Source organism: Prionailurus bengalensis, chromosome C2 (assembly GCF_016509475.1).
Source record: "Prionailurus bengalensis isolate Pbe53 chromosome C2, Fcat_Pben_1.1_paternal_pri, whole genome shotgun sequence".
NCBI lineage: Eukaryota > Metazoa > Chordata > Mammalia > Carnivora > Felidae > Prionailurus > Prionailurus bengalensis.
The window spans coordinates 141,332,120-141,357,816 of record NC_057350.1 but is presented as its reverse complement, the minus strand read 5'-3'; the positions used below and the strand labels follow the sequence as shown (position 1 = coordinate 141,357,816).

General features: G+C 41.3%; 2 protein-coding genes and 1 long non-coding RNA gene across 9 annotated transcripts in view; 2 read left to right on the top strand and 1 right to left on the bottom strand.

Annotated features, from left to right (window-relative positions):
- NKIRAS1 (NFKB inhibitor interacting Ras like 1) overlaps positions 1 to 25,697 on the top strand; it is a 47,370-nt gene that overhangs the window by 18,232 nt on the left and 3,441 nt on the right. For 3 of the 5 annotated variants that reach the window (XM_043595525.1, XM_043595523.1, XM_043595524.1), the window contains 2 exons: positions 12,075 to 12,316; positions 19,903 to 20,598. In XM_043595525.1, the coding sequence (XP_043451460.1) occupies positions 12,075 to 12,316; positions 19,903 to 20,145 (485 nt within the window). In that variant the 3' untranslated portion in view covers positions 20,146 to 20,598. Of the gene's footprint in view, positions 1 to 8,767; positions 8,967 to 12,074; positions 12,317 to 19,902; positions 20,599 to 25,697 lie in introns of those variants that run through there. The other 2 variants (XM_043595526.1, XM_043595527.1) reach the window with 2 other exon arrangements.
- The window catches only part of UBE2E1 (ubiquitin conjugating enzyme E2 E1), an 82,503-nt gene continuing 79,023 nt past the window's right edge, over positions 22,218 to 25,697 (bottom strand). For all 3 annotated transcript variants that reach the window (XM_043595520.1, XM_043595521.1, XM_043595522.1), the window contains 3 exons: positions 25,554 to 25,686; positions 24,354 to 24,501; positions 22,218 to 23,003 (listed from right to left, as the gene is read on the bottom strand). In XM_043595520.1, coding sequence (XP_043451455.1) covers positions 22,906 to 23,003; positions 24,354 to 24,501; positions 25,554 to 25,686 — 379 coding nt within the window. In that variant the 3' untranslated portion in view covers positions 22,218 to 22,905. The remainder of the gene's footprint in view (positions 23,004 to 24,353; positions 24,502 to 25,553; positions 25,687 to 25,697) is intronic.
- LOC122492052 lies at positions 23,003 to 25,502 on the top strand. Its single transcript, XR_006299523.1, has 2 exons — positions 23,003 to 23,452; positions 24,978 to 25,502. It is a non-coding gene; the product is annotated as an uncharacterized LOC122492052 (long non-coding RNA).

Below are 25,697 nucleotides of genomic sequence, written 5' to 3'. Positions count from 1 at the left end.
ACAGCAGCAAACAGCAACAGAAGAGACCTATGAAAGGGGAGCAAACCACATATATAGCATGAATCCCATTGTAAACTGTCCATGTATGTCCATGTCCATTGTAGAAAAGGGTTTCCTTCACCAGGACAAGAGAAGCAGCAGGCTAAGGATAAAAGAATAAATGTTTAGTAGGTACTTGTCTGGGGAGATCCTCTCCCTCTATTGAGAAGATTCTAGTACCTTTGCCCTTTGTCAGGAGCACAGAGGTGGCCTGAGGTGCATGAACAGGAGGGACCTATCAGACATGTTGCCCAAGGGCCAAAGAGTCTATCTGTACATGTAAAATTCAAGGTGCTGCAAACAACCATGTTAGGTAACTAACTAGAGTGCCTTTCGGTAACAGTGCCTGTCTGGAATTTGTTATATTGACTGTTTTGGCCCCAGCTCCAGTAGGATCAACAGGGACCGCTTCAGCTGTCTGAGACATTTCTCACACTCTAATAAGAAATAGCCTATCCATTCTGGGGAACGTTGTCATTCTAACCCCGTTCAAGTGTCTCTTTGCCCAGGAGGATGGGCTGAGCAGTCTGGAGCCACAGTTGTCTCTGGGCTGCTGTGAACTCAGCAACCAGCCTCTCAGGCCTCATTTTCTGGATGGCACTAGCCCTAGGCATGCTCGTTTTGGTACCTAACCATGAGTATGGGGTGGTGCTACAGCTAGTCTCTGTCAAATTTAACAAGTGTGTGGCTTCTGGCAAGGCTTGTCCATCCATGCAACTGTGGTATCTGTAAGAGAGTTCTGAGTTGAGCTTTAAGAAGGCCATTCGAGGGGTGCCTGGGGGGCTCAGTCACTTAAGCATCTGACCGTCTGACTCTCGACTTCGGCCAGGTCTTGATCTAAGGGGTTGTGAGTTTAAGCCTTGCGTTAGGCTCTGTGCCAGGCATGGAGCCTACTTAAAAAAAAAGCCATTCTTCTTTCAGTTAGCCTGGTGGTATGTGGATTGTAGGGTAAATGAAACCACCAATGTATATATATTTTTTTTAACCTAATTTATTTATTTATTTTTAAATATGAAATTTATTGTCAAATTGGTTTGCATACAACACCCAGTGCTCATTCCAACAGGTACCCTCCTCAATACCCATCACCCACCCTCCCCGCCCTCCCACCCCCCATCAACTCTCAGTATCAGATTTTAAGAGTCTCTTATGGTTTGCCTCCCTCCCTCTCTTTATCCCCCCCCTTCCCCTCTCCCATGGTCTTCTGTTAAGTTTCTCATGATCCACATAAGAGTGAAAACATAAGGTATCTGTCTTTCTCTGTATGACTTATTTCACTTAGCATAACACTCTGCAGTTCCATCCACGTTGCTACAAGAGGCCATATTTCATTCTTTCTCATTGCCAAGTAGTATTCCATTGTGTATATAAACCACAACTTCTTATCCATTCATCAGTTGATGGACATTTAGGCTCTTTCCATAAGTTGGCTATTGTTGAAAGTGTTGCTATAAACATTGGGGTACATGTGCCCCTGTGCATCACTATTCCTGTATCCCTTGGGTAAATTCGTAGTAGTGCTATTGCTGGGTCAAAGGGTAGGTGTATTCTTAATTTTTTGAGGAACCTCCACACTGTTTTCCAGAGCGGCTGCACCAGTATTCCCACCAACAGTGCAAGAGGGTTCTTGTTTCTCCACATCCTCTCCAGCATCTATAGTCTCCTGATTTGTTCATTTTAGCCACTCTGACTGGCGTGAGGTGGTATCTCAGTGTGGTTTTGATTTGAATTTCCCTGATGAGGAATGATGTTGAGCATCTTTTCAATGTATATTTTCATGAGCCCAGTCCTACATATCCTGTCCAGTGAAATGTGTTCCCCTATCACAATCTATCCTTCGAGGATATCTGTACATGACACTGAGTTCTAGGGCATTGATGGTGGCATTAAAAAAAATGTTTATTTTTTATTTTTGAGAGCGAGTGTGAGCATGGGAGGGGCAGAGAGAGGGAGGGATCCAAAGTGGGCTCTCTGCTGACAGCAGTGAGCCTAATGTGGGGGCTCTAACTCACAGTGAGATCATGACCTGAGCTGAGTTCAGACACTCAACCGACTAAGCCACCCAGGCGCCCCGATGGTGGCATTTTGATTGGCCCTTTTATAGGGAAGGGCTTACCTGAGTCCAGTGGCTGTATCCACACAAGTTAGAGTGTTGTTTTTCCCTTGATTCATGGGTAGACGGCTAATATAACCAATTTGGCAGTCTAAAACCACTTGGATCACATAATGTATGTGTCCTGTGTGTGGAACTGTCCTAGGTCTCATGGGAGCATATCAGTCAGTTACTGATGGCTGCTAGTATGTCAATATAGCAAAGGGGCATGCCAGCTCCCTTTGCTAGGTTCCAACCCACCTTAGCACTGCAATGCCCAGTGTGTTTATAAATACATAGGGCCAATTCTGAACTTTGTATGGAGGTAAGGCCCATGGTTTTTGCTGAGGTGTCTGCCTCAGCATTCCTAGTGGGTGAGACAGGCCTATGTGCTGAGACATGGAAAATAGTTTGGGAGGCAGCAGGGTCCTATATTCCACATATCCTTCCATAACCCCCCCTATAATGGTTTCTATAAAATTTTCCATTCATCCCGAGCTCATTGGGCCTTTATAGACAGCCCGGCTATCCATGCAGAGGGTAAGGGGTCAAGATTCACGCATACATACCATCCAGGCAGCTCTCAGTTCAGCCCTTTGGCTGCCTTTATTATCTCCAGTCTCAAACAGGATAGTATCAGTCGGGTTGGATTGCTACCGTAGCTCAGTGACTGGGATTCCTTGTAGGGGAGCCACCCATACACCAAACAGCTTCAGGAATAAGTTTTGTGCTTTCCTTTACTTGTCTGGCAGTCTCTCTGTAGGAGGCTCTTGGGGGATCATTAAAGGTTTCATATTCTACTGGCTCCAAGATACCATGTAATTCAGCTCCTAGGGGACCAGTGGGGTGGACACTCTGTTGTTGTAGGTAAGCATGCCATTTTTGCAATGTAGGGGCTTGTGTTATGGCAGTTTCATTCTTGTGAATGTACCATCTAGCCTCCCTTTATAGGCAACCCAGTTGGACAGTTACTGGAAGAGTGGCAGTTAAGGGCTCCACTTGCTGAAGGGCCTTATAGACCCCCCCATACTTGTTGTTCAATAGGAAAATATTGTATCTTTATTCCCTTGCAGAGCTGTGACCCAAAATTCAACGGTTAACTTCCCATGCTGCCAAAATGCCCAACTCATCCCATTTAGTGGTCACATTTAGGGTCATGGAAATACTAGTAAAGTAATTTCTTGTGGCCTGTGCTTGAACAACTAAGAGCTTGGTCAAAGCCAGCTTGATGTTCTACCCGATGCCAGTGGGCTTCCTTTTTTGCCAGATGGTATAGAGAGTGCAGGCATTTTGCTAAATTGGGCTAGAGGCCCTCCAGTACCCCACTGGGAACACTTGCAGTTGCTTAATGTCTTAGAGATGGGAAATTACTGAATCTTGTCAGTCACAGAGCCCAGTATAAGAAGCCTTAACCTGACCAAGTAACCTGCCAGAACTTTACTGCTGGTCCAGGGCCTTATACTTTTTCTGTGGATTGATGGCACATCCTTGCTTGTTCACATGAGTGTAGAGATTGTTCAGTAAGACTGTAAGAGAAGTTTTCAGAAGTTAGAGTGACATCATTGATACAATGAAACCTTTTAACTGTGAATAGTGGTCGATATAAAGACAAAATATGAGTAGTCCTACCATGAGAGATAGTGGGGCTGTGCAAATATCCTTGTGGCAATACCCAGAATGCCCATCGTCAACCATCCCATGTGACTCGGGATGTGAAGGAATACTAAAAGTGTTGGCTAGGGCACCTGACTGCTGCATTTGGTTAAGTATCTGACTCTTGATCTCGGCTCAGGTCGTGATCTCGTGGTTTGTGAGTTGGACCCCTACATCGGGCTCTGCGCTGATGTGTGGAGCCTGCTTAGGATTCTGTCTCTCCTTCTCTCTGCCTCTCCCTCACTTGTGTGATCTCTCTCTCTCTCTCTCTCTCTCTGTCTGTCTAAAAAATAAATAGGGGTGCCTGAGTGGCTCAGTCTGATTAAGCATCTGACTTTGGCTTAGGTCATGATCTCACAGTTCATGGGTTCAAGCCCCTTGTCGGGCTCTGTACTGACAGCTCAGAACCTAGAGCCTGCTTACGATTCTTGTGTCTCCCTGTCTCTGTCTGCCCCTCCCCCACTTGTGCTGTCTGTCTGTCTGTCTGTCTCTCTCTCAAATACAACATTTAAAAATAAACAACTAAAAAAAAGTGTTGGCTGAATCCAAAGCCATATGGTAAGAGCCTACACCATATACCATTCAGCGATTTGGGAAATATTAGGGATAGCAGCATGTATTTAGTTCTTTATAATCAGTGGTCATTCTCTAGGTGCCATCTGGTTACTTCACAAGCCATACAGCCCTATAATAGGGATTTCGTGCTGGCTTGATTATTTAGTGGTAGATATATCCTCAAATCCTCCTAACAACCAGTATTGCTTTACACTGACAACTTGGGGAGGGGGTAACACAGGATCCCAATTTGAATTTCCCTTTAAGACAGTTTCAATTACCCTAATTTGAAAGTGAAATTCTCCTACGGAGTTTTGTAGTGTTTTTTCCCAGGAGAATATCTATGCCGAATCTGGTCTCCAGTATTGATTGCAAAATTGAAAACCTCATACGGAGCAGTTGTGCTTTTATTCTCAAGCGCACTCTTGTGCCCATCACCCTTACACTTTTCCCTCTATAATTATCAGTGACTGCCTAGGTTCCCGAGTGACATTCTGGATTGCCACAAATTAGGGTGCATTCTGCTCTGATATCCACTGAGGCCATGGCTTTTTGCTTATTTTTTGGTGTCCACGAAGTTGTGAACTATACTTGGGGCCTCTGGTTGCCCCCTAGGCTCTCACATGGAAGCAATCTTGGTCCCAACCCTGGTCTCTCAGGCAGGGGTGTTCCCAGCCCCTGTAAGAAGTCACCTGTGGCCGGACACCTGGGTGGCTCAGTAATTTGGCCATCCGACTCTTGATTTTGGCCCAGGTCATGATCTCACAGTTGTGAGTTTGAGCCTTGCATCAGGCTCCACACTGACAGTGTGGAGCTTGCTTGGGATTCTCTCTTTGTGCCCCTCTCCTGGGAGTGAGTGCATGGGTATGCTCTCTTTCTCAAAATAAGTAAATAAATAAATTTTAAAAAGTCATCTATGGCTTAGGTTTTGTTTTTTTTTTTCTTCCAGAGGTGGCATGGAGGGCAGTGGCCTAAATTGCTCAGCAGGAGTAAATTTCTTCCATAAAGCCACTAGAACGTCATTTGGTTGGCAGTCTTTTCTCAGTTTATGCCCACTGCCTGTAGGTCATGCCACGTTTGCTTTTGGGTTACCCTAATGGTGCCTTTGTTTTAGATTAACCTTATTTTTTTTTTGTTTATTTTTTAATGTTTATTTGTTTTAGAGAGAGAGAGAGAGGGAGGGAGGGAGAGACAGTGTGAGCAGCGGAGGGGCAGAGAGAGAGAGGGAGACACAGAATCTGAAGCAGGCTCCAAGCTGTCAGCAGAGCCTGATGGGGAACTCGAACTCGCAAATTGTGAGATCATGACCTGAGCTGAAGTCAGATGCTTAGCCGACTGAGCCACCCAGGTGCCCCTACCTTCTTATTTCTGATAACTTTAATTACATATATTATTTAGAATTTTTAACCCTCAGAAACCTTAATTTCTAATAAAAACTTAAGAAGTAAGCAATTGTGAGCTGTTATACCAGCATTCTTTAAATTTATGATATAAATTTAAATTTATGATTTTATAATTTCTGGAAGCTTGTGCCTTTTAAGCTTTTCAATATAGCATTAACACATCTTTTAGTTCCTCTGGAATAAGCCAGAAGTAGGTAAACCTGTGTTTAGTAATGTTTCATTATTTTATTAGCAAATGATCTAGATATTTGATGAAATTAACTTAATTCATCACTTAGCAAAACTTTAAGGTTTCAAGGTACCAAGTGGATTTGGGAAACTAATTAAAAAGTTTACCTAAAACTTTTTTTTTCTTAAGTTTATTCATTTATTTTGAGAGAGCGAGCAAGCGGGGGAGGGTCAGAGAGAGTGAGAGACAAAATCCCAAGCAGGCTCCCTGTTGTCAGTGCAGAGCCCAACACAGGGCTCAAACCCACGAACTGTGAGATCATGAGAGCCGAGATCAAAAGTTGGATACTTGACCAACTGAACCACCCTGGCACCCCTACCTAAAATTTTTTTTATCTACTCAGTCTATCTGTTCTTACCAATTATGTCTAGATTACCTGTGAAAATTTCATGAGACATCAGACAAAATCAACCATCATTCTAAGTCATTTTTGCTGACAAACTACAGTAGATAAACATGAACTTAACTAGTAAATTTGATTATTTAAATTGTTTGATGTTGAAAACTCTAAGGATATGCCTGTTGTAATTTTTTTTTTTTTTTTAATTTTTTTTTCAACGTTTATTTATTTTTGGGACAGAGAGAGACAGAGCATGAACGGGGGAGGGGCAGAGAGAGAGGGAGACACAGAATCGGAAACAGGTTCCAGGCTCTGAGCCATCAGCCCAGAGCCTGACGCGGGGCTCGAACTCACGGACCGCAAGATCGTGACCTGGCTGAAGTCGGACACTTAACCGACTGCGCCACCCAGGCGCCCCTATGCCTGTTGTAATTAAGCCAACTAACTTAAAACTTTTTTTAAAAACAAATTTTAGCAATACTATCCAGAGGTGGAAAATAGCACATAACACATACATACAGATACATGCGAACACACACAGAGACTTTATAGCTTCTGTTTTAAAATGACTGTCATGAAATAGGTACAAAACTCACTCATAAATGTAGGAGCTAAATTTATTTTTTGGTAGATAGAATAAGGTAAGGTAACCTGTCTAGATGGCTTAAGCTTTTTCCACTTATATTTGGAGAAGACACTTAAGATTTGTATGTCTATTTATTTGTTCATTCAGCTTCATGGGCTGAGCATGAAGCCCAATTTGGGACTTGAACTCACAAATCTGAGATCAAGACCTGAGCAGAGATCAAGAGCTGGACACTTAACCGACCAAGCCACCCAGGTGCCGCAAGATTTGTATGTCCTTTTAACAGCGAGAAAACCAAATTCTAATCTTGCACCAGCTTTTGATATTAAAGTACATTCATTTTAGTCTTAGCTTGACCACACAATTCCTTGTCAAATATTCTTTTCCACAAACCTTCTACAACTTTCTACATTCTGATTTTGTCATTTCTTTCTCTTGAGACCATTAGATGCTTTTTAGGACAAAATTACTTTTTTATTCCCCAACAAAAAAGCGTCTCCATTTCTCATACCTTCTACTGAAAACACATCCTATGTTACTGGCATAAAAAAATGTTTCCCATGAGTTCCGTGGTTTAGCATCCCAGTCTGGCTTCAAATGATGGCTATAATCTTAGGTCACTGCATTTTATGCCCCATAAGACACACAAAGTGATAACAGTGAAGTCTTGATTTGTGTATCCTGGGTTTAGATATTATCTACCAAGTTAGAAGCCAAAAGGGATGTGGATAGTCTCCTTTCCTTTTCCAATTGTAATTCTTTTTCCAACTGCCTTATTTCCTTTCTGCCACTAGCTAGGCATTGTTGGCCACCCCGAAGGACCCAGAGGAGTGGCCAACCCACCACAGCCACTGCTTGGTGGCCTTCCTTACCTCAGTGGGTCATGTGACTTTCTAATAGCTCTAATCCATTTGGCGTTTTCAGGGTGTCCCTGTACTCCTGCAACAGTCCACAGGCATCAAGCAAACCAATTATGCCTTCCCACGTCGATGTGGTTGCCCACCCCAGGGTTTCCCCCAACAAAAACTTCATTCCTTGCCCATTTTTCAGTCTCTGGGCTGCTCCTGGCTGGCTTGCCAATTGTTCTATGAAAGGGAAGTATATGCAAAATGATTTCCAAAGGCTAGAGGAGCCATAAGACCAAAGAAAAAGGCCAACAAGTCCAGCTTGACAAAAAATGGTTTATTAAAGGGACTTCTGAAGAGTAGTCCCTCTTGGGTGGCTCTAAGACAAATAGATTTCTGCATCTCCACCTTCCATAAGATCTGCTTTTATAGTCCTAAAGGCTGAGGAGTACAGGCTGGGAGACCACCTGGGAAGAAATGTTTTGAGAATTATGTCTCCAGAGCAGACCCAGGTTGTTATGACCCAAGGGTGTACTTAGGTGTGAAGCGTGTGGCTCAGCAAAAAGAAAGAATGAGGTAGGGAGACTGCTCTAGAAGGCTTCAGATCACAGAATGGTCATGGTAGATTTGTCCAAGATGGCATTAGTCTGGTTCACACAATAATGTAACATAACTTTTATATGCCCTGGGGAATCCAAAAAATTAATGAGACTGACTTTATTGTGATACTCACTTTATTTTTTTCCCTTCAAATTTTTTTAATGTTTATTTATTTATGAGACAGAGAGCGCTAGCAGGGGAGGGGCAGAGAGAGAGGGAGACACATAATCTGAAACAGTCTCCAGGCTCTGAGCTGTCAGCACAGAGCCTGATGTGGGGCTTGAACCCATGAACCGCGAGATCATGACCTGAGCCGAAGTCAGACGTGTAACTGACTGAGCCACCCAGGTGCCCTTCCCTTCAAATTTTTATTTTAAGTTGATTTATTTATTTTGAGAGAGAGTTGGGGAGGGGCAGAGAGAGAGACTGAGAATCCCAAGCAGGCTCCATGGTGTCATCACAGAGCCTGATGCAGGGCAGAACTCCTGAAACCGTGACATCATTGACCTAAGCTGAAACCAAGACTGAGCTTAACCAACTGAGCCACCCAGGCACCACTGTGATACCAACTTTATTTATTGGTCTGGAATGGAACCAGCAGTATTTCCAGGATATGTCTGTAATGTATGTATGTTTTATTGGTATAGGATGTTATCTACATGATTTTATTTATGGATATAATTCATATTTAAATATGAAGATAGTTCCTGGGACCCTACCATACCTACCCTATAAGCCTTTCTACTATTCATTAACATACAAAGTATTAATCTTCCCTTAATTCCCTTATCAACAAATGATTCTTGAATACTCACTGTGTACACAGAATGGTTCGTTTCTCTCAAGGATGTCCTAGGCTACTGGAAGAGACAAAACTTGCACAAATGGAGTGAGGGAAATTGCATTTTAAAAGGATCACTCAGGCCAGAGGTACTGGCTCATTCAGTAGAGCATTGGACTCTTGATTTCAGGGTTGGGAGTTCAAGGTTCATGTTGGGTGTGAAGCCTACTTAAAAATAAATGATTAGGGCACCTGGATGGCCCAGTACGTTGAGCATCCAACTTCAGCTCAGATCATGATCTCATGGTTCATGAGTTCGAGCCTGCATTGGGCTCGTTGCTGTCAGCCTGTCAGTGCAGAGTCCGCTTCAGATCCTCTGTCCCCCTCTCTCTGCCCTTCCCCCACTTATGCATGTGCGCTCTTGCTCTCTCCCTCTCTCTCTCTCACAAAAAATAAAACATTTAAAAAATGAATGAATGAATGGATCACTCAGGCCAGAAGAGAACAGAAAGTAGGACATCAGTTATGAAATGAGTTAATTCATTCATTCAGCAAGCATTTACTAAGGGCTTTCTATAAGTCAATTTTGTTCGTCCTCAGAGCTATAAAGACAGATTAGCCCCAGTCCTGGCTTTCAAAGAGTTTACACTCTCTAAGCTTTTGAGGAGACAGATAAGGAAAGATTTAAGTATAAAATCACAAGGCCCAGCAGAAGCAGGAAGTTGGGAAGGGGATAATCAGGAAAAGATCCACAGATTAGACATTTCAGTGAAGTCTAGGAAGGATACAAGGTCTTTTACCAGGTGTTTATTGAGCTTAGTAGTTCAGGTGAAGATAAACCAATGGGAATGAAGGAGGCAACGGATTAAGCAGGTGTTTAGGCAGAGAGTGGCTAATTTTTTTTTAATAACTTTCACCCACTTTCCTTGGTCAGTGAGAACTCTGAAGACTCCCCAGGTGGATGGGGATCAAGGGAAGAAAGCAAGGAGGAGGAACAGGTATGGGGAGGAAAGAGAAGTTTTGTTAGCTTGAAGTACTTGCATAACATTCATATATAAATGCCCACTCTGTATTTGGGAACTAAAGCCTGGTGCTCAGGCCTAGACTGGACATGTCAATTTTTGAGTCCCTTAAACAGACCCTGGAAATACTGGAAGTTTTACAGAAAAAAGGCAGCACAGTTACCCCAGGTCCAGTCTTTGGCTCTGATGGGGAAGAAAATGGAACTACTTAGTTGTTCAAGCTACTTTTAAAATCAGCATTTAGGGGCACCTGGGTGGCTCAGTCGGTTAAGCAACTGACTTTGGCTTAGGTCATGATCTTGCAGTTCGTGAGTTCGTGCTGATGGCTCAGAGCCTGGAGCCTGCTTCGGATTCTGTGTCTCCCTCTCTGTATCCCTGCTCATGCTTTGTCTCTCTCGCTCTCAAAAAGAAACATTAAAAAAATATTTTTTAAATAAATAAAATCATCATTTAAATTCTCCAATTTTGGTACTAAGTTCTTTGGTAACAGTTACTTTTTAAAAATATGTAATTGTGGGGGCACCTGGGTGGCTCAGTTGGTTAAGCATCCGACTTTGGCTCAGGTCATAATCTTGAGGTTTATGGGTTTGATCCCTGCGTCAGGCTCTGTGCTGACAGCTTGGAGCCTGGAGCCTGCTTCAGATTCTATGTTTCTTCTTTCTCTGCCCCTCCCCTGTTGGTGCTCTGTCTCTCTCTCAAAAATAAATAAACATTAAAAAGAAAAAAGTACATAATTGTGGGGCACCTGGGTGGTTCAGTCTGTTGAGCATCCAACTCTTGATTTTGGCTCAGGTCATGATCCCAGGGTTGTGGAATTGAGCTCCATATCAGGCTCCATACTGAGTGTGGAGCCTGCCTGGGGTTGTCTCTCTCTCTCTCTCTCTCTCTCTCTCTCTCTCTGCCCACCCCCCCACCTACATTCTCTTTCTCTAAAATAAATAAAAGTTAAAAATAAATATATGGGAATGCTAGCTGGTGCAGCCACTCTGGAAAATAGTATGGAGGTTCCTCAAAAAACTAAAAATAGAACTACCCTACGACCCAGCAATTGCACTACGAGGTATTTATCCAAGGGATACAGGTGTGCTGTTTTGAAGGGACACATATGCCCCCATGTTTATAGCAGCACTATCAGCAATAGCCAAAGTATGGAAAGAGCCCATATGTCCATCGATGGATGAATGGATAAAGAAGGTGTGGTATATATATACATGGAGTATTACTTGGCAATCAAAAAGAATGAAATGTTGCCATTTGCAACTACATGGATGGAACTGGAGGGTATTATGCTAAGTGAAATTAGAGAAAGACAAAAGGCATATGACTTCACTGATAGGAGGACTTGAAGAGACAAAACAGATGGACATAAGGGAAGGAAAACAAAAATAAAAACAGGGAGGGGGACAAAACAGAAGAGACTCATAAATAGGAGAACAAATGGTTACTGGAGGGGGTGTGGGAGGGGGGATGGGTTAAATGGGTAAGAGACACTAAGGAATCTGATCCTGAAATCATTGTCACACTATATGCTAACTAATTTGGATGTAAATTTAAAAAAAATAATTAAAAAAATAAATTTAAATTTAAATTAAAAAAAATAAAATATAGAATAATGTCATTGCCAAATTTTTATTTCTACTTATATTTCTATACAGAAGAAATATTTTTTAATACCTCTTTGTCCATTCAGTATAACAACTACCTTTTACTTTTAAAGAAGTTAGTAAATGGAAATATGATTCTTACATATAGTAAATAGGGAAACTTCTAGAAAGCCAACTAATAAAAGTATAAGAAAATACCCAACAATTGGTACTGAGTTATCCAAAAAGAATAATTTTTTATTGAGGTATATTGGACTTCATGTTTTGTTAATTTCAGGTATGCAGTATAATGGTTCAATAAAAGAGTAATTTCTTTTACTCCTAGGAATGGAAGATTGTGAAACGATGGAAGATGTATATATGGCTTCAGTGGAAACGGATCGGGGAGTAAAGGAACAGTTACATCTTTATGATACCAGAGGCTTACAGGAAGGTGTGGAGCTACCAAAGCATTATTTTTCATTTGCTGATGGCTTTGTTCTTGTGTACAGTGTGAATAACCTTGAATCCTTTCAAAGAGTGGAGCTTCTGAAGAAAGAAATTGATAAGTTTAAAGACAAAAAAGAGGTAAGTAGTTTTGTTAAAAATGTTAACTATGAATTGCAGTACTATTTAAATTGTAGCTTGGACATTTGGGCAGTTAAAATATTCTAATAGCATAAAATTGTATTCATAGTATCTGTAATCGTCATAATATTTTTTCTTAGCCCAGAAAATACGGGATTAAATGAGTTCATTCAGGACCTGCATTTGACTTTCTGCTTTTGCATGTTACTGTGTGCAGGCTGAATTTTAGTGACACTATATCTCAAGTACTACATAGTTCATATTGTTTGGAATCACTGTTTCCTAGGGCTCTCTTTGTCTCATTGGCTAAATAGGATTCTTGTTTTCTGCCTTACAAAAAGAAAAAAACACTAAAACAAAACAAAACAAAAAAAAGAGGAAGAAGAAAGAAATGGAAAAAAAAGATTGGATTCTACTCATTTACCGTTTAGAATAAGATCCTTACCAAGGTCTGGCTTACGTGTATCCTTTTCGTCTTTATCATTTTGTTCCTGTTACTGCACTCCGGGGACACTGGTCTACTTTTTGTTTTTTTCAACATGATGATTTTGTTTCTCTGTTAAGTCCTTGTTAATCAGTTGCTGGTTCCCCTCCCTGGAACTCTTATCTGCAGGTAGATTTTTCTCCGTATCTTCACTTAGCTGACTCCTTATCATCTAAGGAACCATATAATGTTAGCAGCACTGGCCAGATGTTCTTAACCTAGAAATTTTAAGAAATAATAGAGATCCAGGGCATCTGGGTGGCTTAGTCAGCTGAGCATCCAACTTCAGCTCAGGTCATGATCGTGGTCCGTGAGTTCGAGCCCCATGTCAAGCTCTGTGCTGACAACTCAGAGCCTAGAGCCTCCTTCAGATTCTGTGTCTCCCTCTCTCTCTCTGCCTCTCCCCCGTTTGTGCTCTCTCTCTCAAAAATAAATACACATTAAAAAAAAATTGAAAACAAAAAACCCCAAAATCATAGAGATCCCTGACACAGTTCCCCTAATGCTAATGTTGTATAAAACTAGTTAGCATTTATTTATTTAATTTTAATTTCATTTATTTATGTTTTAAAATTTACATCCAAATTAGTTAGCATATAGTGCAACAGTGATTTCAGGAGTAGATTCTTTAGTGCCCCTTACCCATTTAGCCCATCCCCCCTCCCACACCCCCTCCAGTAACCCTGTTTGTTCTCCTATTTATGAGTCTCTTCTGTTTTGTTCCCCTCCCTGTTCTTATATTATTTTTGTTTCCCTTCCCTTATGTTCATCTGTTTTGTCTCTTAAAGTCCTGATATGAGTGAAGTCATACGATTTTTGTCTTTCTCTGACTATTTGCACTTAGCATAATACCCTCCAGTTCCATTCACGTAGTTGTGAATGGCAAGATTTCATTCTTTTTGATTACTGAGTAGTACTCCATTGTATGTGTATATACCACACCTTTATCCATTCATCTGTTGACGGACATATGGGCTCTTTCCATACTGTGGCTATTGCTGATAGTGCTGCTATAAACATGGGGGTGCATGTGTCCCTTCGAAACAGCACACCTGTATCCCTTGGATAAATACCTTGTAGTGCAATTGCTGGGTCGTAGGGTTGTTCTACTTTTAGTTTTTTGAGGAACCTCCATACTATTTTCCAGAGTGGCTGCACCAGCTCGCATTCCCAAAAACTAGTTACCGTTTATGCAGTCAAGATACAGAACGTTTGCATCACTGCAAGGATCCCTCCTGTTATCCTTTTTTGTCACACCCACTTTCTTCCCATCCCCACCCCCTCTTAATCCCTGACTAATCTGTTTTCCATTTCTATAACCTTGTCATTTTAAGAGTGTTAACATAGATGGAATGATATGTATGTAACTTTTTGGTATCAGCCTTTTTCACTCAGCATAGTTCTCTTGGAGGGTCGTCCAAGTTATTGCATGTATCAGTAAGTAGTTCATTCCTTCTTATTGCTGAGTGATGTTCCAGGATGTTTATGTACCAAAGTTTGTTTAACCATTCACTTGTTGAAGGACATCTGGGTTGATTATTTTATTGTTTTGAATACTTACTTGCTTTGTGAATAGATCATAATCACTAGGTTCAGTTTTCAAAAGACATAGAGGCATCTAAGGAATGCTGTCCTCACACCTGTTTCCCATTTTTCCCATCTAAACAGATAAATTGTTACTTTTTTTCTGCGGTATCCTTCATATTCTCCTCCCTGCCCTCCGGAAGTTGAAAGAGTGGCTCAATGTGCACTCCTATTTGATACTTGAATCTTGGCTCTGCTTCTCAACTTACTGCCTCAGTTTCCTTAACCATAAAATAGGGATAATAATAGTACCTTTCTCAGATGGTTGTTAGGGAGCTTTAAGAAACACATACAGGGGCACCTGCATGGTATAGTCGGTTAAAGATCTGACTCTTGGTTTCAGCTCAGGTCATGATCTCAGGGTTTTGTGAGTTTGAGCCCCCTGCCTTTTGGGCTCTGGCTTGGCCTCTGCCCTGGCTGACAGTGTGAGCCTGCCTGGGATTCTCTGTCTTCCTCTCTCTCTGCCCCTCCCCCACTGGCACTACCTCTGTCTCAAATAAATAAACTTAAAACAAAAGACATTCATTCAGTGAATGCTTATTGAACAACTACTGTGTGCCTGCCATTGTTTTAGGTAAGGCGCAGGGAATACAATAGGCAGCAAAACAGAGTTCCTGTTCCCATAAAACTTCTGATTTGGGAGTGGGAGAAAGACAATGAGTGGGATGCAAGGGTACTATTTTCTGTAAGGTGATCTGGGAAGGCCTCCCTGATAAGGTGACTTTTAGCAGAGATTTGGAGGAAGTGAGAGAGGAAGCCAAGCCCATCTGGAGGAGGAGTGCTCCAGGTGGAGGCACTAGCTGGTGCTAGGGTCTGGAGAAGTTTGCATGTTATGTTCAGGAACAGCTGTGAGGCCAGAGTGGGCTAGGAGGAGTAGGGGAGGAGATGAGGGCAACACTTTGCATCACAAGCCATTGGTTTTGAGCAAAGGAAAGACCTATCTCGCTCAGGTTGCATTTATTTATTTTCATGTTTGATTTAAAAAGTTGAATAGGTCACGTTTGCTCATGGTTCAGAAATAAAAATGATCTATAAAAAGGGCCATTGTGAGCTCTAGTTTCCCACTTCTGTCCTCAATCATCAAGTTCCTTTATCTCAAGCATGCTCTTCATTCATTCATTCATTCATTCATTGTAAACTCTATGCCCAATGTGTGGCTTGAACTCATGACCCCGAGATCAAGAGTCGCATGCTCCACTGAACCAGCCAGGCATCCCTCAAGTATGCTTTTTAAGTATTTTACCACTTGTTTTGGGGCTTCCTTCTAGCATTTCTTTTTTCTTTCTTTTTTAAATGTTTCATTGTTTATTTTTGAGAGAGAGAGAAACAGAGTGTGAGCAGGGGAGGGACAGAGAGAGAGAGAGGGAGACACAAATCTGAAGCAGGCTCCAGGCTCTGAGTTGTCAGCACAGAGCCTCATGCAGGGCTTAAACTCACAGACCATGAGAGCAGGCCTGAGCTGAAGTCAGATGCTTAACCCACTGAGCCACCCAGGTGCCCCTCAACGTTTCTTTATATAAATACAAGTAAATAGGAACATACATATAATCCCCTCCCCGACCTTCTTACACCAAAGATAGCATAATGTTCTGCACCTTGCATTTTTCATGTAATGTATCTTGGAGTCCTTTCCATCTCAGTACTCAAGATTCCTTTTTTTTTTTTTTTAAACTGATGGATACTCATTGTGTGATAGATCATACTTATTTAACCAGTTCGAAATTGGTGGACACTTGGGGCTATTTTATAATCATTTGCTATTATGAACTATGGTACAGTGAACAATGTCTCACGCTTATTAGTTTGTACGCTTTAGGGTATAGTTGTAAGATCAGCTGAAATGGAGCTCTTGAATCAAAAGATACATTGCTAAATGACTTTCCATATCAATGGTATGAAAATGCCGGTTTTGCAGTCTTGACAACAGTGTGTGCTTGTGGATCCTGTGAATCTTCTGGGTGAGAGACACTGGGTGGCTCAGTCAGTTAGTTAAGCATCTAACTCTTGATTTCAGCTCAAGTCATGATCTCACTGTTCATGAGTTTGAGCCCTGTGCCACTGACAGTGCAGATCCTGCTTGGGCTATTTGCTTTCTCTTTCTCTCTCTCAAAATAAATAAACTTAAAAAAAAAACTTCTGGGTGAAGATGGTACTTTATTTCATTTTCCTTAATATGAATAAGGAAGGCTAAGCATCTTTTGACTTGTTTTAAAATATTCACTTTGGCTGCTGTGTTGACAGTAGACGACATAGGGGACAAGGTGAGAAGCAAGTTTTGTGAAATGTAATTGTTCTGGAGCACTTAAAACAGTTACCAGTTGGAGAGTTGAGAAGAAACCAACAAAGGAGTCTAAGAAGTGGCCAGTGAGATAGAAAAACCAAGAGATATGATGTCTCAGAAGGCAAGGGAACGTCAGCACTTTAAAAAGTAGGGAGGGTTGCCTGGGTGTCTCAGTCAGTTAAGTGTCCAACTCTTGATCTCGGCTCAGGTCATGAACTCATCGTCAGGAGTTCAGGCCCTGCTTCAGGCTCTGCACTGACAGCGCAGAGCCTGCTTGGAACTCTGCTTGTGATTCTGTCTCCGTCTCTCTGCCCCTCCCCAGTTCACGCTCTCCCTCTCTCAAAATAAGTAGTAAACAAAATAAATAAAACAAAAAGTAGGGAGTGATCAAACCATGTCATGTCATGGTGCAGATAGGTCAGAAAAGCTGAAGACACAGAAGTGGCCAGCCTTTAGTTAACTTGGGACGTCTTATTAACAGTTACAGCAAAACAGATGAAATTTGATTGGACTGGATATTAAGAACTGGACACAGCAAAGATAGCTCTTTGAGAATTTTTAGTCAAGGGTAAATATCTTGTCCTATAAAGGGGAACAGAGGAGCTGGAGAAGTATGTGTAAAAGAGGGCTTCTTCCCCCCTCCCCAGATGAGAGCTAGTGTTCATATGCCAATGGAATGCTTCAATAGAGAGGAGAAAATGGATGATATAGGAGAGGGGGTTAATTGCTGTAGTGACATCTTGTCCAGGGTAAAGAGGATGGAGTCTAGATGGTAGGTTATTAGATGTGTTGGTGGATGCAAGTGAAAGTTCCTTTAATTGCTTCTGTCTTCTTACTGAAATAGTATAGACATCAGCTGAGAGTAAGGTGTGGGAAGGCAGAGATGTTGGAGGCTGGAGAAGAGAGCCAAGGTAGGAGCTGTTGTCTAGTTGCCGAATATATGGATGGAATATTAATATATTTACAAGAGAACACCAGCTCACTTGAAGTCAGTGGTTATGAATTGGGACCAGTCAGCAGAGCTGCTTTTTCTCTCCATGTGGTATAGGCACAGTTCAGTTAAGAGTTACATTTAGGGGCGTCTGGGTGGCTCAGTCGGTTGAGCATCTGACTTCGGCTCAGGTCATGATCTCATGGCTTGTGAGTTTGAGCCTCGCATTGGGCTCTGTGCTGACAGTTCAGAGCCTGGAGCCTGTTTTGGATTCTGTGTCTCCCCCTCTCTCTGCCCCTCCCCTGCTCATGCTCTGTCTCCCTTTTTCTCTGCCCCTCCCCTTCTCTCACTCTCTGTTTCTCCCAAAAATAAATAAAACATTAAAAAAAAAAAACTTTAAAAAAGTTACATTTAGGATGGGGGTTGTTGACCAAGAGAATACAATGGGATGATGATGTAAGCTGGGCCGGGAACTGAGGACAGGAGAAGGGTTGAAGAACAGTGATAAAGGTGGGAGAGCCAGTGGACTGTAGATCCTTCTGGTGTTTAGGATTGTTGCAGTTAGGGTGTAAGGCACGAACTAGAAAGGTAGAGTGAGATTGGGATTCCTGGAATTAAAGACCACGAAGGGGAGTGATTATAATGGCAAGAGCTAGGATGTGTAGAGGAGTGGATGGCCAAAGTCAGGAGGATGGTTAGGCTATTTGGAGAACTCAAGGAATGGAGAGAGAAGGCTACTGGAAGGGTCATCCATGTGGCTAGTGAGTCACTAGGAATTACAATAAAAGTAGTGTGGGAGTGACAGTGGGCCAGTTCTGTAATGAGTAGCAACAAGGTGGGGGTGGGAAACAGGCAGTCGATAGTACAGACTAGTAACACCAGCCTTCACTTTCAGGGTTCTTCGGGAAGGACTTTATTGGAGACAGCAGTGAGGGATAAGGAGGATACCCTTTACATCCCCTGTGCCCCCCATGGTGGTGAGAGTACTGTTTCAAGTAGGCAGGGTGACGGGAACATTGAAAGCAGAGATGGGAATGGAGGAGGGAGACTTCGTTAAAATCCGGGGCGACATGCAACAGTTTCTACAACTGGACAGGAGAGGGAGATGGGAGGTCAGACTAGGAGATACATGTGAAGATGAAAATCTGGGTGATGAAGAATGACAGGAGGGCCTGAAGGGACAGATCCTGTTGAGAAATGAAAGAGTAGGAGACTTACCAAAACCCCAAAGCTCTAGGGCCTGCTGTTCCATCCTACGAGGAAGGCATAGTCTAACTGGAGCGCAGGGAGCCCACTCAGCTTTGAGGCAGAAACACAGCAGTGGCTTAAATGTCCTAGTTCAAAGCTGTTCCTTAGAGGTACCTTCTCTAACAATTCTTACTGCTCCTCTTCTACCTTTCATTATCTTGTTTTATTGTCTTTACAGTCAAGGGTCTGAAAATTGGGTATCATCTCCCTTCCCCTCCCCACTGTGCTTTGACTGCCTTGCGACTGCTGTGTACTGGTGGTCTGAAATTGCATGGTGTGCATTAAGCATTTAAAGCTTAAGTGCATGATTGATTGCCTTACATTTAGTGTAAAATGCTCCCATTGGTCCATATATTCAACAGATTATTTAGTGCTTGCATCAGGCACTTGTCTAAGATCAGGAATATGAACAGAATAACAGTTCCTGTTCTCATGGAATTTAGGTTCTAGGGGTGAACTCTCACAGCTCCAAGAGTCCATAGTTTTTAAAACATGTAATGCTGATTTCCTAAACAGCAGGTATAACCACTGAAATGCAGACACATTTCAAATTATTACCTGTATTTTTAAAATTTATTTTTAATGTTTACTTTTGAGAGAGGGAGAGAGACAACATGGGTGAGGGGCGGAGAGAGAGGTCAGAGGATCCGAAGTGGGCTCTACATGGACAGCAGAGAGCCTGATGAGGGGCTTGAACTCACCAACTGTGAGATCATGACCTGAGCTGAAGTCAGACACTCAACGGACTGATCCACCGAGGTGCCCCTGGATTTTAGATAGTAATATCCCCAAGTCTAGGTTCCATTCATACCTGACTTGAGTAACTTTCACCCACTGTTCCTTTAAGATGTTTCGTAGTTGGCAGGCTGTAGAGCATCTGCATTTTTAACCAAAATGCATTAAGGCAGAGTGAGGTTAATACCCGACTAACTTGATGATTCAAGTCACATCTGAGGATGTTTTGAAGAAGCATTCTGTTCAGTGGGAGTTTTCTTGATTTCTCTCTTTTGTCTGGCAACACATGTTGGCAAAGTGTAATCTTAATATTTTCCTTTCAGGTAGCGATTGTTGTGTTAGGAAACAAAATCGACCTTTCTGAGCAGAGACAAGTAGATGCTGAGGTGGCACAGCAATGGGCAAGAAGTGAGAAAGTGCGACTGTGGGAGGTAACGGTTACGGATCGGAAAACTCTGATTGAACCATTCACTCTGTTAGCCAGCAAACTTTCCCAGCCCCAGAGCAAATCAAGCTTTCCTTTGCCTGGGAGGAAAAACAAAGGGAACTCTAGCTCTGAGAACTAAAAATCAATAACGCTACAATTGTTGGATAGTGATTGCCTTTAAGTGTTTGTGAACATATTTAAAATAGGCCATTTATCTACCTTTGGCTCTTAGGCAACCTTTAAGGAATTCATTTAATGCACTTTAGGTTATAATTAAATCATTTGGACTGTTTATTGTCTGATAGGAAATATTTGCATTGCCATTGCTTGAAACTTGTCCCTGAAATTAGCACCTTTGTATTTATATTTTTGTTGCACTTGTCAAACCAGTAGAAAAATAAAGTTTGGGTAGTATGCAGATAGGAGTAGCTCTGCTACCCCTAACTTGTTTCAGAAGCCATTTTTCTGTGTAACTTTATGCACACTTCTTAGCTCAAACAGAACTTTGTTTTTAAGGTCATCAATCTTCTAATGTCTAGAAATATAAAATGACATTTTTAGATCAAACAGTAAACTTGGGTGTTAAACTAAATCTTATCTTGTGGAGACTTTGCTAAATGGAACAAAACCTACCTGTGATTTAGCTCTGTTCAAATTATATGTTTAGCATGACTTGAGGTAGGGGGTGGTGTAAGTATGTTTAAAGTGTTTGCTCTTTCTTTAGAAAACTGCTAATAAGCACTTAAGGACACTCAGGCTTCCATTTTCCACAAGTAATGCTGTGCCTTCTGCAGTCATGCCCTGGATACTTAGTCATGTGGAATAGAATGTATCATAAAAATATTGGGCTGCAGGTAGTCTTCTGGTTAGATAGCTGAATGTGTGCTGTGTTATTCTTTGAAAATTCTGGCAATATCCGAGCATTGGGACTAACTGTATTTTGCAAGTTGGCAATATTGTAACTAATTTTAAAAGTAGGAAGCAAGCTATTGTTTTGACTGGGAAAGCAGCTATTTGATTTCAATGTAAAATATGAGGGGCACCTGAGTGGTTCAGTGGGTTGAGGGTCCAACTCTTGATTTTGGCTCAGGTCATGATGTCATGGTTTTTGAGTTCAAGCCCTGCGTGGGGTTCCACCCTGGCAGCGCAGAGCCTGCTTGGAATTCCCTTTCTCTTTCTGCCCCTCCCATGCTCCCTTGTTCTTCTAAGTAAACTTAAAAAACAAAAACAAAAAAAATGTAAAATATGAAATAAGCTGTTCAGCATTAACACATCTAGTAAACTGTAACTTAAAAAAAATAAACTCTATCCCCACTGTGGGGCTTGAACTCACAAGCCGAAGACCCCAAGATCAAGTCTCATGCTCTACTGACAGCCAGCCAGATACCCATGAACTGTAACTTCTTAAGTGGAATACTTCTAAGGCTGGGCTCAGTGAATTTAAAGTCAGTTGGTTCATTTCTGTGAGTTCAAGCCAAGAACTGCATATAAAAGATACAAAACTTGTAAATCAGCTAGTGTTGCTACTACTTAGTTAAAATTCCTTATCACAAATGTGGTTTTTTGTTGTTTTTTTTTTGCCAAAAAATTATTCAGATAATGGTTTAGTCATTGCCTGTTTTCTTTCCCAGTAAGGCTGATTTTCTCGCCTTTTTCCTATGTATTTTTACATAGATGGGTACTTTTACAATGACTTAAAAATAGCATTTCTCTGCAGTAGATGCAGAGAAACAACTGCTGGATGTATGTACACTTCGGTACCAAACTGCCCTCTAAGGGAGCTGCATTAAGTTAGCCATGAGGATCCATCTTCAAAAGATGGGGGGTTCAATTAACCTTTTCTAAAACACCACCCCCCCTTCCCCCCTGCCCACGCAAAAATCTATCTCGCAAGGCTGACAGCATACCAATCCTAACCTAGGTCCTTGGTAATGATGCAGTCTGCGTTCCTTGTAGGTTGTTTAGTAGCAAAGCTCTTGAATCTGCGTGGGGTGCCTGAGTAGCTCAGTTGGTTAAGCGTCCGACTCTTGATCTTGGCTCAAATCGTGATCTCACAGTCCTTGAGATCAAGCACCACTTTGGGTGCTGCTCTGACAACATGGAGCCTGCTTGGGATTCTCTCTCCTACCCCTCTTCGAGATAAACAAACTTAAAAGTCTGCAAACCACAGACAGAAGAGATAAAGTAAATGAATACAGCAGTGTTAGGTGGTGGTTTTAATATTGTTTATTAGCACAGTAACAAATGCAGACTTAAGCAGTCCACAACATATAACCAATCCACTGAGCAACTCCTATTCCACACCTTACAGTTAACAGCTTAAGGTATTTTACTACAGGTTTTCACAAGTCGTGATTCAAACCTCTCATCTTGTCACAATAAAGTAGATTGGTATATAAAATAAAATACATAACTACTCATTTCCTATATGGTGTCTTATAGCCACATATCCATTTTATATATATGAGATGACAGTCTCTAAAAACTGTTAAATATCGATGTTCCCTCCCAAGAAGGAAAAACAAATTCCAATTTTTTTGAACAAAAAATGTGTAGTCTTGGAAGGACTTTACATAAATGGCTATGTGTATAACCTGTACAAAATTAAGCTATTTTAAATTTACAGACTACAAGCAACTGAACCCAAATGTCTATTCTCTGTACTACATTTCAGCTAATATTGCAGAACTAATGACAGTTTTAGAAGTTGCTATTACCAATTCTGTCTACTGTAGCAAGATACCTTAAGTTACAACAAAATCTTAGGAAATAAGACTGAATAATATCTGTTATAGAAATACCCTACTCTTTACCAACTCCCACCCTCCCCCACCCCTTCAAAATCATAAGCAGCTCTCTCTGTGACAGACAAATAATGTAAGAATTGTGAAGACCCAATTTATGTAGCGTATCTCTTGGTCCACTGTCTGGCCATTCTGTCATGTTCTGCTCTGTTGGTCATATACTGAGTGGCAATACTTCCCACCAAAGGGTCAGCTGGAAGAAAAGAATGTAGATTACTTTGGAGAAAGGGAAAGAAAGTTTTAAAATTTAGCAAATAAATTAGTGACAGCTTGGAAACAAATACACAGTTTTGAAATGCCATTCCATCATCCTGGGTACTTCTTCTAAAAGCCGTTATTGAGGGGGTGGAGCAGACTTCTTAACAAAACAGAATGCTCAGGCTTTTAGTACCAGTGTGGCTTTACCTTCTTAGTTCATTGTATTTTTCTCCCAACAACCACCACCTAATTGGAAGTGCTTTTGCTCTTATGTGTTAGGGGAAGGTCAATAAAAACTGGAAAGTTCAAGGCTAAGACGAACATCCAGCTGTGTTCACATGACTATTCCTTCAGGGCAATACTGTGGTCCTCTGGGCTGTTGCAGTGTAACACTAGTTACCCAGAAAAAACCAGGGTGCCAGGTCACAACCTGGACCTCAACAAGTAAGTGTAATGTTGCTCTGAAACCTAAATAGAATCTTTAATAATAAAAGGAAATTAAGCCCCTCCCCCCACCCACCCAAATCAGTCTGATAAGAATTATTTAAGCAAAGTATCACTTTCAAAATTCAACACCAGCTATGGAGCAAGTGAACTCAGTGAACCAAAAGGCACAGGAGAGGTGAGGCAGGTGACTCAACATTTAAAAGTATGTAGTTTAAGAGAATTGTATGAAAAATGTGAAAACCAAGGGCAAACATATAAATCTTAATTTTAAAATGCCTCATTCCTACAGCATAGAAGGGTTGCCTTTTTCCACTATTATTAGACTGAACTTTAAAAAAAAAAATTTTTTTTTAACGTTTATTTATTATTGAGAGACAGGAGACGCACAGAGTGTGAGCAGGGGAGGGGACAGAGAGAGGGAGACACACAGAATCCAAAGCAGGCTCCAGGCTCTGAGCTGTAAGCACAGAACCTGACACGGGGCTCGAACTCAAACTGTGAGATCGTGACCTGAGCTGAAGTCGGTGGCCTAACCAACTGAACCACCCAGGCGCCCCTAGACTGAACTTCTCTTGACTAAAACTTTCTTTGAAAAAACAAACCAGGGGCGCCTGAGTGGCTCAGCAGGTTAAGCTTTTGATTTTGGCTTGGGCTCTAACAGTTTGTGAGTTCGAGCCCCGCATGGGGTTATATGCTGACAGCCTACTTTGGATTCAGTGTCTCCCTCTCTCTCTGCCCCTCCCCTGCTCATGCTGTCTCTCTCAAAAATAAATAAACATTAAACATTTTTTTGAAAAAAGATCAGTTTTTGTCCCTTGAAAGCTCTTTAAACTTTATCAAAAACAAGTATTTTTCAGGTGAGGAAGAAAAGCAATAAAAAAATAATTATTAACCTTACCAGGATTACAGTCTGTAAGAAGGGAGCAGATAGAAAGAAGAACTTTAGAAATGGTTAGTGCTGGACTCCAATTATCTTTTAATATGTCCAAGCAAATAACTCCTTGGCTGTTAATATTACAGTGATAGATTCTTGTCCGAAATGTGACCTAAAAAATAAAACCGTGTTAAAATTTAAACAGCAAAGAATGAAAATTTTTACTAAATTACTTTTTCAGTTGAGTGGCCCTAATTAAAAAATTTTTAAAGAAACAGACATTTAGTTTTTAAAAAGATGAATAAAGAGTTTAATAAATCTAAGATTAGAGTGTTCATTGATACAATCACAGTCAGGTCAAAAGTTAATCAACAAAAAGGTAATTTCAGTATTTTTCAAATTCATCTTTAGCAGTTTCAGTGTTTTAAATATTTTCCTAACTTTTCAAGTTTGAAATAGCTGTTTGCTGACCTCTTGTGTTAGCTGCTAGTACTACATGGCCTCAAAGTAAGCTCTGTATAAGAAATTCAAACTGAGGGACAACATAGTGGGAACATGAACATAAAATTCTTAGCTGTAAAGGCTGTTAAGAAAACTGAAGATGAGATTTACTTCTGCTTTTTCTGACTTTTACATTATATCCTGCAGATAGCCTGTCTACCTAGGTCACAGAATTCACTATAATGGAGTCTCAACAGGTGAGGAGCCAGAACTGGGCAAGGATCACAGCAGTAGACAAATCAACACAAGCCATGGGAGCCTGGATTGCTTTTTTTTGGTTTCCTAATTCCAAAGTAAAAATTATCATTTAGAAATGAGAATCATAGATTATAGAGTGTCACGGGAGATAGGATCCTAGATGAGAAAACTGAAGCCTGGAGATTAAGAATGTGACGAGACCAAAAAAGGACAAGAAACATGGATACTTTGACAGTAACTTCTTTTCTGTTGAGTGGAAAACGGGATTAATTCTGAGTTGCTATGTCACTATAAACAGCAGGATTTTAAGCACCATCAAAACAAAGCACATACTTCTAGAAATGGTCTCTGCCAAGTGGCGAAGCTGGCCCCCCACCCCTGCAGTGTTTTGTGTCCATCCTAATGTACTTAGAGATCCATTAAGATACAACAGAAATCTCTTTTGTGATTAAAACTCAATTTTAAACACTTCAATAGTTTCTCATGGGAATATGTAAACCTGAATATAAATCAGGAAATTCTTACCTTTGGAGGCTTGAAGGGGTATTCAGGTGTAAAAGTGATATCAAGGAAGAATACACCCCCCTCATACACGGATCCTGGAGGCCCTAGAATGGTTGATCTCCATTCATAGATGTTATCGCCTTTGGGACCAGCACTGTGAAATAA